The sequence below is a fragment of the Carassius carassius genome, chromosome 5 (genome assembly GCF_963082965.1).
Source record: "Carassius carassius chromosome 5, fCarCar2.1, whole genome shotgun sequence".
NCBI lineage: Eukaryota > Metazoa > Chordata > Actinopteri > Cypriniformes > Cyprinidae > Carassius > Carassius carassius.
In genome coordinates, this window is record NC_081759.1 from 2,133,982 (window position 1) to 2,154,266 (window position 20,285).

Here is a 20,285-nt window from a genome sequence, read left to right on the forward strand (position 1 = left end):
GTGTGTGTTTGTGTGTGTGTGTGTGTTTCTTTTTCATTCATACTCGAAGCTAGAGGGCGCTCTCGCGCAGAAAGTCATATCAGGAAACTCCTAATATGGACAACAACAGCGTCCAGCTATCGCTGGATGAAAACAGTTATTTTCTGTTTTATTTTTTTTCAAGTCCAAAAAAATCTCCAGCAGGTGATTAATTAAGTATATGAACAATGCAGTGCTAATTGACATAGCATTTATTACAGTATATAAACTATTCTGCCTTATTATGTGATAAAAAATGTTTGTAGTATATAAACAAATCATTATTCTTTGTTATTGTCCAGCATTTATAGATTTCTAAGCCAATTAAAAGCTAGAAATTAGAGAAAATTTCAGAAATAATTCTGATATTCTGATCTGTTGCTAAAAAAACAAACAAACAAACAAACAAACAAACAAAAACTTGTATTATGATAATGTTGAAAACAGCTTACATTGATCAGCTTACAACAGTTTATATACTACAAACATTTTTGAAAACAGCTGAGTATAATTCTTTCAGGTTTCTTTGATGAATAGAAAGTTTTATCTGAAATCTGAATAGAATTATCTGAAATAGAAATCTCTTGTAAAATGATGTCTTTATCATCACTTTTGATCAATTTAAAGAATCCTTGCTAAATACAAGTATTAATTTATATCATTCATTTAACAAAACAAAAAATTATACTGAGTAAGCTTTTGACTGATATAGTGTATAATGTTGCAAAAGCTTTTTATTTCACATAAATGCTGATCTGGATCCTTCTATTCATCGAAGAATGCTGAAAAAAATTTACTCATCTGTTTTAAATATTGATAATCAGCATATTCGAATGATTTCTGATTAATGTGATACTGAAAATTCACCTTTGATCACAGGGATACATTGCATTTAAAATATATTCAAATAGAAAACAGTTATTTTAAATAGTATAAATATTTCACAATATTACTGCTTTTGCTGTACTTTAGATCAAATAAAGGCAGGCTTCGTGAGCAGAAGAGACTTCTTTCAAAACATTAAAAATCTTACTGTTCAAAAAGTAGGCTATATAGATTACAGAAATGTTATATCGTAATGTTTTATATATATATATATATATATATATATGTGTGTGTGTGTGTGATTTCTGTCCCCCTCACTTCTGAAAAGATGGCTACGCCCCTGGTAGTAACTATGATATTTTGGCTGAAACTATGTTCACCATAGTAAATGTTTGTTAGAGGAGGTTTGTCGGAGGGCCTGTGTATTGGAGATAAGAGGCCCAGTATAAGCCGTACCTGCTGGGTGATTTGGAGACGCTGGCGGTGGAGGAGACAGATCCGCTGCGGGAACTACAACAGCTGCCTCTGTGCTGAGAACTCCTGCTGGGAGACTCTGCCGAACACCTGCGGGACACACACACACAAACACACATCACACCACACACACTTCACGCACAACGCTTCATCATACACCTCACACTCTGTGCCATCAATCCTTTCATAAACAGTCCATGCACATCTCAGTGTAGGCCGAATGCATGAGTTACTAGATGATTTCTCTGGTGCTTCAGATGGTCACTGTGGGGTTGCAGGTTGTTTTCAAGGATGTTGCAATACAGTTGCTTAAAAGTTCTGACTGGTTTTCAGTGCACTGCTAGGTGGTTGCTAGGATGTTATAGATGTTTACTAGGGTTGCTATGCAGTTTTTAAAACGTTTCAAGTGGCTGTCAGTGATAGGTAATTGCTAAGGTATTGTGAATGGTTGCTGCATGCTGGTTTACTATCCCAAGTGGAAAATCACAACTCGGATTGCTTAGAGCATTAATATCATTAAATCTTTAAGCGCTGTAATCAGTGCAATGGATTTTCTTTGTCAAGCTGAGGCATTATGATGCATGAAAGCATAATTATGTAAACTAAGAATATTTAGAAAAGCAAACAGCAGAATAAACATCCCTCACCTCTTCTTCTGTTTGTTCTTGTCTTTGTGTTTGTTTTTGGGGCTCCCAGATCTGAAAGGAGAACACAAATACATATAACTAAATAAGAACTGAATTTAGAGCTTATGTGTGGAGCATTAAAGTTTTCAAATCAAAACAGAATTATGTTAAATTATGTTGCCGCTTCAGTGCACAATTCTGATACTCAGTTTTGTTCAAGACACTAAAATCTCAGAAAAAAAGGGTACAAATGGTACTACAAAGCACAATTTAGGTACTAACATGTACATTTAAGATACTTATATGCACTCTTTTGGGGTAAATAAAGTGCAAACTGCATATTCTGCCTTGTTTTCTGAGTGATGTCTGTGAAATTTTAAGTACTTATTATGTTTATTCTATTTCCTTCAATTTTGTTTGTACAACTATTCAAAGAGACTGCTATTGATCAAATGTTTTCTAGGCCAGTCTACTACTGCAGTATCATTGATTTTTTTATTTATACACCCCTAAACAGCATATACAAGCAAAATAAACTGTGGCTGTTCACTTTAAATGTCAATGGATGGCTCTTGAAAAAACTCTAAAGTGGATGTTGGCTCTGCAAAACTAACTCAGCATAGGTCTCAAACCATAAAATCTAAAGGACCTTAGGTTAACTCAATGTTTACCTGTGTCTCCTCTTCCTCCTTGAGCCAGATGTGGACCTGGCACAGAGAAATGTTGGGTTAGATATCAGATTGACTACCAGAGAACTGCTGCTGTTTAAATGAGTAGATTTTGTAGTTTAAGTCTTTGGCATTCAGTATTTGGACACTGAAATCAGACTTAAATGTCTGAATGTCATGCATTAGATACTGGAATATAAAAAAAACATCTATTGTTAACTCTTTCACCGCCACTGATGGAAGTTTCCGGCTTTTTGTGTTTTCACTGTTACAGTATATGGTAGAAGTTGCTATTACACATCTTCTGAAAGAGTACTGAATCTCTGGATCAAAACACAGGCGAAGAAGAAGCTGAAACAAATTATTGCTTTTGTAAAAAGATGCATTTGTACAATGATGCAATCATCAAACATTAGACAGCATATAAATCAAAACTGCCTGCACATTACCAGATTAAATGTCGATCCAGGAAGTGGTATAGGACCAGACACAATATTTAAATGTAGTAGAGCATTGTTTTTAATCAAACTGTTGCTTTTTCATGAAACTTACCCACATTCAGGGGTTGACAAAAAAGAATGCATGAAGCTAGAATGAAACTGCAGGCAGGGAAAGAGTTAAGAAAGATGCACAATCATGCTTTTCTATCAAAATACTCGACAAAAATACGCTTGTTTGGTTTGAAATGATAAAACGATAGATCCTGTGTTGCTGCCCATTAATAAATCAAGGATAACTGACTTCAGACATCCACTACAAATCAAACGAATACCAGCTGATTAAAAGACACTGAGCAAAAATAATGAAGTGGTATAAGTGAAAAGAAAAGATGGTGTGGCATTTAAATAATATTTTATATCTAATTCCAGAGACATTCATTTTTAAATGGGATTTAAATATCCATACATTTTTATGTTGTGTTAAAGACAATGGTTAAAATATCTGTCTTACCAAATTTTGCCTTAGTTGGAAGATTTGGGGTCTTTTGTAGATTTTTGGGGTTATTTAACACAGAATAAGACCACATATACCATATTTTCAGTTTATACTGAAAGTTGAAATCCTTGACTTTCTACACTCAGTTTCTCTCTCTATTTCACACTTTTCCCCCTCACACCCCGTCTGACAGAACTGAAGCTGCTGTGATAAGACATCTACACAAGGATCCACCATGTGTTCACTATTATATACATCAGACACAAACAGATACACAAGCACCCAAGCATCCGTCAGTCCTGTCATGTTTTCGGGATATACTGTAGGAAAAAAGGCAGGAGAGAAGAAAGCTGTAATAAAGCTACACGGGAAACTTGAGACGAATAAAAATGGAAATGAAGGAATATGCAGAATGTTGGTATCTACATCAAGTGTGTTAATCATATTATAAATATTTTTTATATATTCATTTATAATATATATGGTATATGGTCATGACAAGAGGAAACTCAGAAGAAACCCGTATAGTGATACACAGATATACAAACTAAGCATGATAATGAAAAGACAGACAGAAACCGAAGCATCTTAAATGCTGACACGTCCGGTTATCAATATTTAGACAAGCCTTATTTTTTAAGGCACAAAATACTGCAGATATTTCTGACATAATATCATGAATATTTGATGAATGCAGAAAGGTCTTTGTGTAAAGCAGGCTTTTCTTGTTCATGTCTGTTGCTATTTTTGGACACTGAGTTGAGTTTGTTCTAACCCTTGATGCTTCTAGTCCAAATACAAATGCTGATATTAAATATGAACTTGAACAGTTTAAATCTGCCCGAGCTAGTCTTCAAATATGGAAGGCATTTTCTGCCAAATTTAAATAAATAAATGAAATGATTAAAATTAAAATTAAAACCAGATTAACTATTTCATTACAGAAAACTGTACGCAAAATATGTGACAAAATTGAGAATGAAATTAAATGATTTCATTTTCACGGTGACATACTTGTCAAATTGAAAAATAAAATGCAATTGCTGATTTCACATTTCATTTTCAATACAGTCTCGAGGCAAGACTGCCAATATTAAAATGAAAAGCCAAACGTGAAAAAGAAACTACACATACAGTTTTTACAAAGCTCTTTATTAACGCTCACGCAATAATAGTGACACAATTCAAATTTAAATGTAAATTTTACTTGTCATTTTAATTCCTCTTTTATTTCACTGTTTTCATTTTCGTTTTCATTTTCAAAGACAACCTGCATGCAAATTATATGTTAATGAGTGGGTGTGGCTCAATTACGTTGTTACGTGGAGGAGCTATAATGGCGGTTAAGGCCAGTATAGCAGCAGAATTAAACCAGCTAGCAAACATTTCGGATGATAATGACTTCATTTTGCTACGAGTTGAATCTATCTTGGATAGGGGTGCTCCGATCACGATCAGCCGATCGTTAATGCGCATCTCATCAGTAAAGCCGGTCCTCTAATCAGCGGTTAATTCCATCAGGTGCGTGATTTCACATAGAGCAGCTGTTACTACACAGAGCCGTTGTTAACTGAGAACATGCGCAAATCCACGTTCATTTTCAGCGTTTAGCCTATTGGCGCATCTTCTTAGTTAACAATGGCTCTGTGTAGTAACAGCTGCTCTATGTGAAATCACGCAACTGATGGAATTAACCGCTGATTAGAGAACCGGCTTTACTGAGAGATGCGCATTAACGATCGGCCGATCGTGATCGGAGCAGCCCTAATCTTGGATACACTTGGACATTTTGCAGCCGTCACAAACTCAGCAGACAGCAGATTTTCCGGGGAGTCTCGTGGAGGCTCAGGCCGAGGAACTGCAGTGGGTCGAGGGTTTGACGCATGCTGGTCAGGCTGGTTGTTTCTTCCACGTTCTAATGCTGCAGCAGCTTCCCGCAAAAGCTCACTAACAGATTCGCCATGTCTCGATTACAATATATTCACATTTTAATGTCGTTTCACACATTGTTTCAACCACCATTCAACTCATGCACACGAGACTTCGACGACTGTCTCTAGCGCCGTTACTTGAATAAGCCACACCCACTCATTAACATATAATTTGCATGCAGGTTGTCTTTGAAAATGAAAACGAAAATGAAAACAGTGAAATAAAAGAGGAATTAAAATGACAAGTAAAATTTACATTTAAATTTGAATTGTGTCACTATTATTGCGTGAGCGTTAATAAAGAGCTTTGTAAAAACTGTAAATGTAGTTTCTTTTTCACGTTTGCTTTTCATTTTAATATTGGCAGTCTTGCCTCGAGACTGTATTGAAAATGAAATGTGAAATCAGCAATGGCATTTTATTTTTCAATTTGACAGGTATGTCACCTGAAAATGAAATCATTTAATTTCATTCTCAATTTTGTCACATATTTTGCGTACAGTTTTCTGTAATGAAATAGTTAATCTGGTTTTAATTTTAATTTTAATCATTTCATTTATTTATTTAAATTTGGCAGAAAATGCCTTCCATATTCAAAGAGCCTGTTTCTATTTGTCAAATATTAAAATTAGACTCTGAGACTATATGTTCAGAAAACAAAAGTGCCACCTAAAGTATATAAGTAGTAGGTATATATACCTACTATATAAAGAAGTATGTAAAACAAAGTGCATCACTGCAACGTTGTTGTCACATGATCTCTGCATGTTCAATTTGATCAAAAATGCACGTTATTTTGCATTTTTATCCATTTTTGTGCATAAACATAGAACAGATCAAAGGAAATCTAAGCAAATAAAAGGTCAAGAAGATATAAAGTGATAAAACATATTTAAAATAGAGGTTAATAATATTATGGTCAGTATATTTGGGTTATTAGAAATGGAAATGTAGATTCAGTGCATTGCACTGTAGGATACAGTTTCTCATGTAGTGTGTTTTGTGTATAATGCACACTTTGATTAATGTAGTAGGTCATATGCGTGTTATGAATACTGAAAGTTTGCATACTACAGTATGATCTAATGAATACTGACAGGGAGATCAGTGTTAATTGATCGGTGAATGATGTATACCTGTGTGAATTAATAACCACACACACACACACACACTCATGTTTTTTTTTGTGAAAAGTGTGTTCATCCCATAGGTGTAATGGTTTTTATACTGTACAAACTGTATATTCTATGGCCCTACACCAACCCTACACCTAACCCTAACCCTCACAGGAAACTTTGTGCATTTTTACTTTCTCAAAAATACTCATTCTGTATGATTTATAAGCGTTTTGAAAAATGGGTCATAAGTCACCTTCTCCTTGTAATACCTGTGTCATACCCATGACATTATACAGAGTTGTGTCCTGATATGTCACAAAAACAAGAGCACACACACACACACACACACACAAACACAGACACACACACACACACACACACACAAACACACACTCACACACACCTGTCTCTCTTGTGTTTCTTTCCGCTTTTCTTCCTCTTGTCTCTGCGGGTTGGAGATGGGCTGTCAGCTCTGTGGGTCACACAAACACAACAACAATACTGCTGGATGAAATATCACACAAGCACATTTCCATCATTTTCTTCCATTTTCTCACTGAATCCTATTTAAATGTTCCTCTTGACCCTTTTCATCTCAAACTCTGTTTCTGGATAAAACATGTCATGAATTATTAGTACTTCTGCTTATACTTAGAATTTGTGTGGTCTGAACAAACCTCTAAATATTCGATTTCGATTTTTTTTTTTGGCTCAAAAAAATCAATGTGAGAGATACACTGACAATTAAAGGTTCATTTTTAGTTTCTGTTGTATTTGCTCGTTTGGCTGGTGTCTTAGGTTATTTAAGTATTCTATGCATTGCATACAGAACATCTGTCACACTGCTCCGGGTCTGTGTTCACATGTGTGTGTGTGTTCACTGCTGTGTGTGTGCACTTTGGATGGGTTAAATGCAGAGCATGAATTCTGAGTATGGGTCACCATAGTCGGCTGAATGTAACGTCACTTTCACTTTCACATTTCACTTTCATTTGCAGACTATGCACAGTTTACATTGGATGAGTTTTCAGTACATGATGCTGCATTGCATTGAATCACAGAAAGCAAACTGACCGACTGTGTCTTCTTGCCTTCTTCTTTTTCCTCTTTTTAGGCCGAGGAGAAGGTGAACTGCTGGATTTCCTCTTGGATCTAGAGAAGAAGACAAGTAATGGAATAAAACAAATGCAGTGTTGGATATACATATGTATATTGTTGGGGCAAAGTTATTAACATTTTAAATGGTTATACTAAATATAATAATACAGTCTGTTACAATGCTAATACTTTTTGGAAGTTATTTATATATTTGGCTTTGCATTATTTCTCTCGTTTTGTTGTTGTTTTTCAGAATGAAACCCGCTGGCTTGCAGTTGTTGTTGTCCTGTGTTTCCTGTATGTTTGCATACAGCAGCAACCTCTGGATTGAGCTTTAGTGATAATAATGTGAGAAGTGTAGTTATTTTGCATTTAACATGCTTAAATGAGATGTTTTCAAAAGTCTTTATTAAATAAAGTTCTGTAAATTGAAATCATTATTAATTGTATTTATTTTATTCATTAATTTTCAGTTTCTCTCAGCGTGTAGGTGTTGATCTCAGAGCTTCTTCCTCAGTTTTTACCTGCAGTCATCGTAGGCAGCTGAATCTTGTTCGTAATATTCTCCATCACAATCATAGCCTTCCTCATAGCCCTCGACGTACACAGCATTTTCCACATGATCTTCATCCCCGTGAGGAAGCAGCTTAACCCTGTGCATACAGCAGGTAAAGGTCAAAGGTCATTACCTGCACTGGTCTAAAATGCAGCAATGAGCTATTCTGACTCAGACTTGCAATGTCTGTGCTCAGATTTGAAAGTCTTCATTTTATTATAATGTATGTTCATTTTACTCTATACTATAATGTTTGTCACCTCATGGCTCATTTTTTATTTTTTATAAAGGATTAAAAAAAAAAAAAGTTGGTCAATGAAAGGGCAACCTGTGAGCAAAACCATTTTTCTCTGGGATAAGTCAACATCTATTTATTTTCCCATACCACTAACTTCTTTAAAAAAATGTCATTGAAACAGAATAAAGCTGATTATACAGTGTGATAATGAGAAACCTCACAGAATTCCTGGGAAGGTACTAACAGATCTATGTTTCTGTCACACTCACTTTTTATAAAGCCTTAACTTATCCTCATTATCCTTCCTATCATGTGTCTTGATGAAATAAATTAGCATTCCACTACTAAAGTCGATCTTATCTAAAACTGTAATTATCAGCTTCTTCATCACAGTGATAAATGTCACCATACTTCTTCTGCAAAAGTGCTAACAGCCTAACAGTTCTGTGATTTAAAAGAAGGGTAATATGACAACATAAGGGTTCTTTGATGTAACAGTAGAGTCCATAAGGACAACACAAGGGTTCTGTGACAGAACAGAAGTGTTAAATTATAACATACTGTCAGGATCATATGATGAAACAGAAGGGTTAAATGATAACATACTGTAAAGCCCCGTTCACACCAAGAACGATAACTATAAACATAACGATATTAGCGTCCACACCAGCGAACGATAACGTCTGTTTATTCTGAGCGCATGTGTGTCTGCCGCTTTAAATCCTCGAGCTCGTTATAGCAGAGTGGATTCTGATTGGATGTCAACGTTTGTATCGTTCATCAGCTGGAAAAAAATTGTTCTGAAAATGATTCCAACGATACCGTTTCTCTGTGCCTTTATCGTTATAGTTGTAGTGTGGACTCTGATATTCTTTTATATTGAGAACGATTTTTAGAACTATATCTTTATCGTTATCTTTATAGTTATCGTGCTTGGTGTGAACGGGCCTTAAGGGTCCTATGATGGAACAAGGGTTAAATGACAACATAAGGGTTCTACTATGACAACACAACACTCAACAGTTCTGTGATTTAAAAGAATTGTAATATGACAACATAAGGGTTCTTTGATGTAACAGTAGAGTTCATGAGGACAACACAAGGGTTCTGTGACAGAACAGAAGTGTTAAATGATAACATACTGTAAGGATCCTATAATGGAACAGAAGGGTTAAATAACTACATAAAGGCCCTGTGATGAAACAGAAGGGTTAAATGATAACATACTGTATGGGTCCTATGATAGAACAAGGGTTAAATGACAACATAAGGGTTCTATTATGGAACAGAAGGGTTAAATGACGACATAAGGGCCCTGTGCTGAAAAGGAAGGGTTAAATGACAACACAAGGGTTCTATGACAAAACAGAAAGGTTAAATGACAAAATACTGTAAAGGTCCTATGATGGAACAAGGGTTAAATGACTATACAAGGGTTCGGCGACAGAACAGAAGGGTTAAATGACAAAATACTGTAAGGGTCCTATGAAGGAACAAAAGGGTTAAATCCAAACATAAGTGTCCTGTGATAAAACAGAAGGGTTAAATGACAATACAAGGGTTTTGTGACAGAACGGAAGGGTTAAATGACAACATAAGGGTCTTCTGCTAGAACAGAAGATTTGTTAGATATACAGTAGCAGAAATGTTGTGTTGCGGGCGCTATAACGGCTCAGGCTCGGAGTTCTTGTGTGCAGAAAGGCCAGAACAGGAGATTAGGTTTAAGATGAAAAAAGCCTGCACACACAAGCTATAAGAAAGTTTGTATGTGTGCCTGCTGAAACAAACACATTCAGCCTATATGAGGCAAAACACAACATCTTATTTATCAACCTATTTCAACATGACTTCATCTAAGCCAACGTTACGGCTTATTTTTATGTTACAGGCAACAAAGCTACATTTCCCATGCTAAAGCATGTAATGTTCATGAATTGCACTTCATTTTGATGGACTAGTGCTAAAAAGTTTCTGTTTATAGGTAGCTACAAACATAGAGAATGCACTTCTCATAGATTAATTTTAGTGAATCAGTTTGTTCAGACAGTTTGTGTAAATTAACTAGAAAGAGAAATGATTCATTTCAATTCCTATGCAGCATTTTTGCATTGCATTATTTAGCTAAATGGTTTTCCATCGAGTTAAATATATTAAAGTGTTTCTAGTTCTCGTAAATTGTATTTAATGTACATTTATCTATTAATCACGTTATCATTAATCACAGGAAGACAATGCCACACACAAACGCTATACGATACTGTCTCTACAGGAAACACACACTCTATTCAATTACATGTGGAAAATAAGATCAGAGCGGATCAATGGTTTGCTCGTTTGATTGACTCACGGTGGACGTTCTCGAGTTATCACACCCTCCTTCTCCATCAGCATCTGCCGAAACGTTCCAACCTTCTGCTGGATTTCTTCTTTGGAATATCTGCAAACAAAAATACAAACAGTCAAATCTCCTCAACAGAACACGGTTTAAGGAATCTTAAAGTGATTTTAACTCACTGATGATAAAACAGGTGAAAAAATCCCAGCAAACACTGATAGATGGAGCCAAGCCAGCAACCACCCAAAAAAAAACTTTTGCATGGATCATCACTTACAATTTCTTCAGAAAGTGTAAAAGTCTAGTTTTAATCTTGCCTCTTTCAGAGATGTGCTAAAAATGTGTGAATAAATGCAGCATGGAAACATTCGGCCACTCTAAGGGTTTGGATATTAAACGTGCCATTCTCGTTTTCTCCAGAGCGCATCCATCAGGAAACAAGATTAGTGTGTGTGTGTGTGTGTGTGTGTGTGTGTGAGAGAGAGAGAGAGAGAGAGAGAGAGTGTCCTGCCACACGGTTCGACTGTAATGTGATTTCAGAGGCGCACAGCTGCCTGCAGGGGGCGCCGGACTGGAGAAACACTCTTTATATTCACTCACTGTTGCCATGCAGAAATCTGTGGGTGGCAAAGGTGACTTGACAGTCAGCACACAGACAACAGTGTGCGCTTGATAACATCTGAACCCATACTGTGCAAAAAGAGATGGAATTGAAATCCTGTTCCAAACCGGCTGCCTATGTACACAACATGTTGTGGCATCACAGGCGTGCTCCCTTCTTTCATCAAATTCATATTGTTATACGCAACAAGATGAGTGAAAAAAAGAAAAAAAAAATCTACCAGATTATGAAGTGAAATATGTGAGAAATTTCAGTTATTATAATAACAAAAAGCATTGCAATTGTTCCATTACAATTAAAAAATTTGTAATAAGCAAGTCTTTTTTGTTCTAAGCAATAATCAGATAAAACATTCAGTAAAAACTGCAATATTGTAAAATGAATACAAGTTCTAATTTACTTCTTACTTACTTACTCCCCGTTATGCCCTTGGCATGTAGGGCAGCAACAAAAGTCTTCCACTCCTGTCTGTTTTGGGCCAGCCACTATTTCTAATAATAGTTTTTTAATTAAACCTATTTTAAAATGTAATTTATTTCTGTGATGCGCAGCTGTATTTCCAGCATCATTACTCAGTCTTCAGTGTCACGTGATCCTTCAGAAATCAGGTTCAATGTTGCATAATATTTTTGTGGAAAAAAATAAATAAAAATTTGTTGTTGTTTTTTCATGAATCTTTGATGTTCAAAAGAACAGCATTTACTGAAACAGGATGACGTGACACTGGAGACTGGAGTAAAGATGCTGAAAATTGAGCTTTTATCACAGGAATAAAAAATTTAAATTTTAAAATAAATTCAAATGGAAAAACAGTTCATTTAAATTGTAATAATTATTTCACCATTTTAATGTTTTTACAGTATTTTTGATCAAATAAATGCAGCTTTAATGAAAAAATATACTTCTTTCAAAAAAATAAAAAAAGTATTTGACCAGTAGTGTAAATATAGTTTAAATAATGACTATTTCCCCTAATTTTTGTGTGTGCTGTGCATTTTTATGCATTACAGCAGCTCACCAAAATGCTATCTAAATGCTATCACTAAACTCAACAGCGAGTCAAATCTTGTGCATTTCACAATGATGTACACTGCTCTTTTTCAGTCAGCATGCTCACTATAGAGCAGGGTTCCTCAAATCTGGACCTCAAGATCCACTTTCCTGCAGAGTTTAGATCGTACCCTAATCAAACACACCTTAGCATGCTAATCAATGCCAATCAATGTCTTTGGGATCATTAGAAAATCACAGGCAAGTGACTTTGATCAGGGTTGGAGCTAAACTCTGCAGAGCATTGGACCTTCAGGGCAAGATTTGAGGAAGGGGGCTATAGAGGCAGTAGACAGAAGGGCAGATCACTAGGTTTTGGAACTGAGCAGGTTTTCACACAGAGGTCGAAGAAGCAGCACATGATGTGTGTATGTCGCGGTGTGTTGATGCAAGTCATGTGAAAGAGTCTTAACACAGCGCTCATGAAACCTGAACCTGCTGTCTGGTTAGAGTAGACTGGTGTAACCAGGGGCAAACATTGTGCATTCAGTTGAGCTGGTAATGTATGGCATCACAATAGCAGGTTTATCAGCCTCTGCCCAGAGCAGCTGCACACAGCGGTGCATGAGGAAGATGATGTGCGTGTTTGTGAAGAAGCCAAACTTTCCTGCTATAAAAGCTTGTGCTGGAGGGACTGGAGATAATGCTGCTTTATCAAATCCATTACGACATATGCACACGCACACACACAAGATAAAAATGCATTTCTGTATTTTTTTGTGCAATATGAGCAGAGGACAGTGGGTAGAACACACAGAACCCACACACATTTTTCTGTTTTTCCTTTCTAATGTCTTTCTAATGAACTCATGATCACTGATGATTTAAAAAATAATTTGAATTCGCTTCAGACTTTATTCTGTACATTTTCCTTTAGGAATTTTACATTCATGTCCTCCTGGGAAAGGAGTTTGGAAGTCAAATCAGGTTGGAGTAAGACAGAGATGCAAAATTTCTCTCTACATCTACACAGTAATGAATAACACATACATTGGGTGTATTTTTGCTTTTTTTTCTATTCAACTTGTGAAGGTGCAGTAAATCGAATCATTAAAAATTCAGTTTAATTTGAACAATAATATGATATTTTTCCAGGCAATTAAGTTTTATTTTAAATTTATAAAAATATAACAATAATTTGAACAAATATACCATTAATACAGATGCTGTATCCATTGCGTTTGACATGCTCCCAACTCTCAAATCAACTATAATTTTCAATATCTCGTGCGACTAATTATTTTATTGGGCTTAGGCATTCATACACTATCATTCAAAAGTTTGTCATTGATGAAAACAGAAAGAGTTTTGAATGCAGCGCTTCATTTTAACAGAGATGCGAGATATTTGGAATTTTACATGTGCAATTCTTGAATTTGTGTGTATAGTTTTGAAAAAAAAGGGGACAAATGTTTGAAAATGTGTAAGCAGTCGAAAAAAAACTATTGTAATAGAGTGTTTATGAAAACAAATTGTATATATTTGAGTGTATAAGTGTGTAATTGAAATGACAACTGATGCCACAATATGCTGTTGAGCATTGCACATTGCTTGCTATTTCTCTTTTTGCTTTTTCGTTTGCTATTTCTATTTATAAAAATAAGTGGAAGAAAGTACACGTGCTCTCATGCCAACATGACCAGCAGGAAATAGCAACTGTAGCACACACACACACATTCTGGCCACAATGTATAAAGCCTTATTAAGCCAATTAGATAATAATGACAAGAGCAAAGTCACCATCATTAGCAGAAGTCTCCTGTGGCATTAATGCACCTCCTGTCTGTTTTGTTTAAGTGTGAATCGATAGCACTGATTAACCTCGTTTAATAACACATACTCCCCTGTGAACCTGATGAAGCCGGCGGTTCAATGCAGAGCATACAGAGATGGATTATAGAGGACCAAACCAGAAGTGCAGCTTATTGATCAATCATATCAAGACTGATGGTGCAGACTGTCAACTCATGCAGATTTTATTTCAGTCAAAGAAATGTTATTGTGCATAATTTTGTAAACAAGATCAATTTAGGTGTTAAACATTCTGGAAAATTATGAACAAGCTTTCTTTCAGTAATGTTAGTAGAATTTTGTTTAGTTTTCTGGTTTTAAATAATGTTCTAAAAACTTAAGCACAAACATTATTTATTATTTCTGGAACTTTTTTTTACATTTATCTAATGTTTTTAAAATGTTACTACTTGTTTCAGAACGTTCAGAAAACAATTCTGAAAACACAGATTTAAAAACAGACATCTGATCTCAGAGGATATGACTGGAAATGGAGAATAGATGTTGAAATTAGGTGTTATTTTATTTTATTTTACTTATTCATTAGTTTATTATTTATTAAGAGAAAGACCTGATGTTTAAAACATAAAAAAAGAGTAATGCAACAAGAAACAGCATGTTTTGACCCATGCAATGTATTTTTGGCTATTGATACAAATATACCCCAGAGACTTAAGACTGCTTTTGTGCTCCAGGGTCATATATATCTATAGTTTTTGATGAAATGTTGATTACATCATATCACCATAGTATGAGACAGGAAATTTGTTTTAATTAAAAAAATAATAATACAAGACGCTACGACAAGATGTTTTTATTGTTTTTTCATAGCCATAGGTTGTGTGCAGAACTAAATAATTGAACAAATTCATGTTTATGAAGCTTATTTTTCCTTCACTACATTCCAAAGCATGATATCTGACTTTTTACTCCACTTCATTTGAAGGACAATTATAGATTTTCCATGAAGATATTTTGTAAATTTCCTATCCTAAATATATCAATACTTAATTTCTAATTAGTAATATGTTACTTTAAAGATGATTTTCTCAATATTTAGATTTTTTTGCTTCCTAAGATTCCAGATTTTCAAATAGTTGCATCTCAGACAAATATTGTCCTCCTAACAAACCATACATCAATGGAGAGATTATTTATTCAGCTTTCAGATCATGTATAAATCTTAATTTAGAAAAACATATCTAAAAATGAAATCTAATAACAGCACACCTCTGATGAGACACGTGAAGCACAAATGCTGCAGGACGTTGCAAGCATTGAAGTTTTATATTGCATCTTTGTACAAATCATCAAACACTAATGATGATGATTCTTATGCATAAATACTGTATGTGTGTGCTCTTCATCCATCCGCCTATTTAATCAAGCTAAAACAAGCTGGGTGGGTAAGAAGCTCTGTCTGTGTGTGTGTGTGTGTGTGTGTGTGTGTGTGTGTGTGTGTGTGTGTGTGTGTGTGTGTGTGTGTGTGTGTGTGTGTGGTTAAAGGGTTAGAGGGTTACCGGGTTAAAGACTTTACGGGGGGAGTGTCACATTGGTTTATATCCACAGCATCAGAGAAGAGCCTCCATTCGCCTCTATAACCTTTAATTCCCTCGCTGCTCTCTGTGAAACACCCCTGCAATTATCATGCATCTCGCTGATATCTGATGCATAGAGACAAGCCCTTTATTTAAAGGGACAGTCCACCTAGAAATCATTTATCCTTCTTCCTGTCATTCCAAACCTATGACTGTCTTTCTTGTGTTGATGTAAGTATCATATACTGCCACAACTGATTTAAGAGAACTTAACAATTTAAAACCAACATGTATTTGGAAACTATATCTAAAAGTAAAAATGTAAAAATACAAACTATGCAATTGTTTAAAATGTACAAAAAAAAAAAAGATTTTTTTTTTCCTATATACCCCTAACATGCTTGGTTATATATATTCTTGTTTTTACAATATTCTTGGTTCTACAAGCTCTCAAATCTCATTATGCTTATTCAGATTTGATCACGAGATGAACATTAAATCAAACTTGAAGCGATGCAACTTCATGAGTCACGTTTGAATACGCATAAATGAATAATGAACAGAGCAAGTTTTTCAGCAAATAATACTGCTAATACAAAAATTACATATGATTTTTTATACAGAGCAAGATTCATGCTGGCTCCGGTTATGCTGCTTTTTAGTTCTTGTAAGTAAAACAGCTTGAAGGATTTTTTTAAATCTCATTTGCATTGCAGGAATGAAGTCATGCGGGTTTGGATCGACATGAGGGTGAGTAAATGATGACAGAATGTTATTTTTGGCTGCACTGTCCATTTAAAAAGCCTCAAGGAGGACATGTGGAGGTCTCTTGTAAAAACAGAGCGGCTGCTGAAGTGTGTTTAACACAAGAAAACCAGATCTTCAGCAAACACTACACAGAGCTCGTCTGACTTTCACAGAGATGCACGCCGTCTGCCGCTTCTCACAATGAGACAAACATATGACATCTCCTAAAGCAGAGCACAATTAGTCATCATGCAGAGAGTGTGTGTGTGTGTGTGTGTGTGTGTGTGTGCAGTGACAGATGGCTTTTCCACCACCCTCCTCCATCTCCAACATCCTGCTCCACAACATCATCATCAATCGAATAACTATTACTCAGAGCTCCTAACAAGCAAAAACCCATTTGCACTAATAAAAGGATGTAGAGAATGAAAATAAAGATGAGATGGTCTTCATACTGACTTTATACAGACAGACGTGCAATGCTTGGGAAACCTGTTTGGAAACAGTCATTATTTACATAATTCCACTGGTTGGTGCTACTGGTGCAGAAATTACACAGTTCACTTTTAAAGGGGCCATATTCTATTAGGTTTTTGACAAGCATTGGTTCTATTCTATTCTATTCTTTTCTATTCTATTCTATTCTATTCTATTCTATTCTATTCCACCCAAAAATTTAAATTCTGTCATCATTTACTTTCACTTCTGTCATTCCGTGTTGTTATTGACAACTAAAATTTCTTTATTGAAATAATTCTTAAATAAAATGAAATACAAATATTGGTTGCAAAACATAAAAATAAAAAAGTCCAGCAGTAAGCACATAACAAACCGACTAAAACTTAAACTTAAATTAAAATGAAAACGGAAAAAAAGCTAATTCAAGAGCTATGTCTTATTAAAGCTAATTCAAAATATTAATATCAATACTATAGTAGAATATAAATAATACTAAAATAACTCTGGAACTAATTGACTTTCATATTTTTTCTTTACAGTTTTATTGTTGTTTGTTATGGTTATATTGTACTGAATATTTATTTCTATTTTTTTTGTCTTTTTTTTGTATATAATGCTTTTGCAATATTGTATAAACACAATAATGCCAATAAAATCTTTTTAAATAATAATGTTAAAATATAATAATTAAAGGTTCATTTTTGGGTGATCTATCCCTTATCACTTCTAGGACACACATTTTCATTCAAACTCATTTTCTTTGCCAAGATTGGTGTCGTTCTTCCACTAGTAATCTAGTGTTGTCATGCAAGCTAATGTTTATAGCTGTGCAGTGATACACAGTACACTAGAGCTCCACTGGAGCACTGGATTAACCAATCAGATGACAGGACTGCAATTATAAGTCTACACATGGAATTCAAAACTAAACTGCAGATAAACCAAACATGTTTTCCTCTGTTTCTCTGATGTGTGTTGATGAATGGTAGCAGAAATTCAGGCCCACTCAGCACCTCATTCACTGAGCATTTAAGCACGTTAGCAGATTTCTAATCCTGAACTGAAGCAAATCTTTCATCAGCTTTTGTGCGCTGAGCCGGTTCCCCCGCAGCGGTGTTTGTGTGCTTTATCACCATCATTCATTCTGCCTCAAGGTCACACAGCTGCTGTTTAATCAGAGAGCTGCTTCAGAAGGCCGTCAGACGCGGGCCGAGCGCAGACGTCTGCAGGATTAGAGCAGATGTCAGTCAGGCCACATCACAAATACAGCAGCATTACGGGCCATTTGCTTTACTGTTTCCTGCAGCACTGTGGATGCTCAGAACTGGGCTTTTAAAGGAGGATTCAAATGAACTGAAATTCACAGAAATTTACAAATCTGTCATTTTCAACTACAAAAAAAGGATGTATTTATTTAAAACCATTCAAATAAAAGTTTGGGGTCAGTAAGATTTTGTTATTCAAAGAAGTCTCTTATGCGCACCAGGTTAAAGCGCAAAAAAAAACAAAAAACTTTGAATTGAGCAACTGCCAAGACAAAATCTGACCACAGAAGAGGAGTTTGTGGTAATATTGAGAATGCAATTGTGAAGTATACAGTATATTGTGCTCTGACACATTTCAGAATGCAACAATCCATAAAATCAAGTCTTTCTGTTCTGGTATTTGCTTAGTTTAGATCTCAGTGCATGAACACCAGCGTTGCATTTCTGCTTCAGAAATAATGCAGTGACTACTTTAAATAAAACAACAGCACAGGAAACGATGCACCGTGATTTCATATTCTCCTTCATGTCTTTGTTGTTCATGTGACGTCTCATGCATGAAAAGAAAGTTTCCTTTGTAAATTGCAAATATTGTAGTCATTGAACTACAATTTATTTTTTTTAAGATTATTGGATTATTGAAAATACTCTTTCTGTCTTTCTACTTCAATATTCCATGTTTTGGTCAATGTGTTACTTGCCATTTTTTGTAATTATTTAAGAAAATGACAAATCAGTTTCTTAGAGAAAACTGTTTTAAAGAAAATTGTTTTTCCAGTGCAGTGAAGAATGTGAAGGAAATCAATGTAAATGCCAATAATAAAAAATAATAATAATACCGTATATATTATTATCACAAATACAGCAGCATTACGGGCCATTTGCTTTACTGCTTCCTATATATATATATTTACTGCTATATATATATATATATATATATATATATATATATATATTAGGGATGTCCAGATCCGATCACGTGATCGGAAATCGGGCCCGATCGCGTGGTTTCAGACTTGATCGGAATCGGACGTTACCTCCCGATCAGGACTCGGATATATATATATTCTCATTAATTTTTAACACATCTTTTGTTATGCGGTGGCACAGAGTTAGACCCTTTTGACTCCACACAGAAACAGCGACGCGTGCGGCATGACATCACTTTGTTTTCAAGAGCTGGTGTGAATAAATATAGATTCAAACTCAAAGAGACATGATAGTTTGCGCATGACCTGATATTTCATTCGGACCCAGGATACAGCGAGAGGAACATCACAGAGCGCTAAACTCTCATGCAGTGTGTGTTTCATTCATACTCGAAGCCGGAGCGCGCTCTCGCGCTGATATCAGGAAATTCCTAATATGGACAAAAGCGTCCAGCTATGCTGTGGTGCGCACAGGAAAACAGAAACTTATGCAAACACGAAGACATTAATATAAGATCACGACAATAAATTGTTCTTCAAGTCATCTCCAGCAGGTGACAAATAAAGTATGAACAATGCAGTGCTGATTGACAAAGTATTTATTACAGTATAGAAACTATTCTGCATTATTATGTGATAAACAGTGTTTGTAGTATATAAACAAATATATAATATATAATATATATATAAACAAATCATTATTATCTGTTATTGTCCAGCATTTATAGATTTCTAAGCCAATTAAAAGCTAGAAATTAGAGAAAAAATAAAGTTGCCTATACTACCAGTCAGAAGTTTTTGAACAGTAAGCTTGTTAAGGTTTTTTTTTTTTTAAGAAGTCCCTTCTATTCACCAAGCCTGCATTGATTTGATCCAAAGTACAGCAAAACAGTAAGATTTTGAAATATTTTTACTAGCCTATTTAAAATAGCTGTTTTATATTTGAATATATTTCAAAATGTAATTTATTGAAGATCCTGGATCTGTTTTTTCGCTCTTCTTTATTCTTTTTTTATGTATTATAGAAGTATCGAATCGGGACTCGGTATCGGCAGATACTC

At 35.1% G+C, this 20,285-nt stretch overlaps 1 protein-coding gene across 1 annotated transcript in view; it reads right to left on the reverse strand.

The window, feature by feature from the left end:
- The window catches only part of LOC132140588 (serine/arginine repetitive matrix protein 3-like), a 73,195-nt gene that overhangs the window by 24,143 nt on the left and 28,767 nt on the right, over positions 1 to 20,285 (reverse strand). The window contains exons 3-9 of the mRNA XM_059549401.1: positions 10,836 to 10,925; positions 8,219 to 8,347; positions 7,671 to 7,748; positions 7,000 to 7,068; positions 2,615 to 2,650; positions 1,965 to 2,015; positions 1,300 to 1,407 (exon numbers count right to left, since the gene is read on the reverse strand). Coding sequence (XP_059405384.1) covers positions 1,300 to 1,407; positions 1,965 to 2,015; positions 2,615 to 2,650; positions 7,000 to 7,068; positions 7,671 to 7,748; positions 8,219 to 8,347; positions 10,836 to 10,925 — 561 coding nt within the window. The remainder of the gene's footprint in view (positions 1 to 1,299; positions 1,408 to 1,964; positions 2,016 to 2,614; positions 2,651 to 6,999; positions 7,069 to 7,670; positions 7,749 to 8,218; positions 8,348 to 10,835; positions 10,926 to 20,285) is intronic.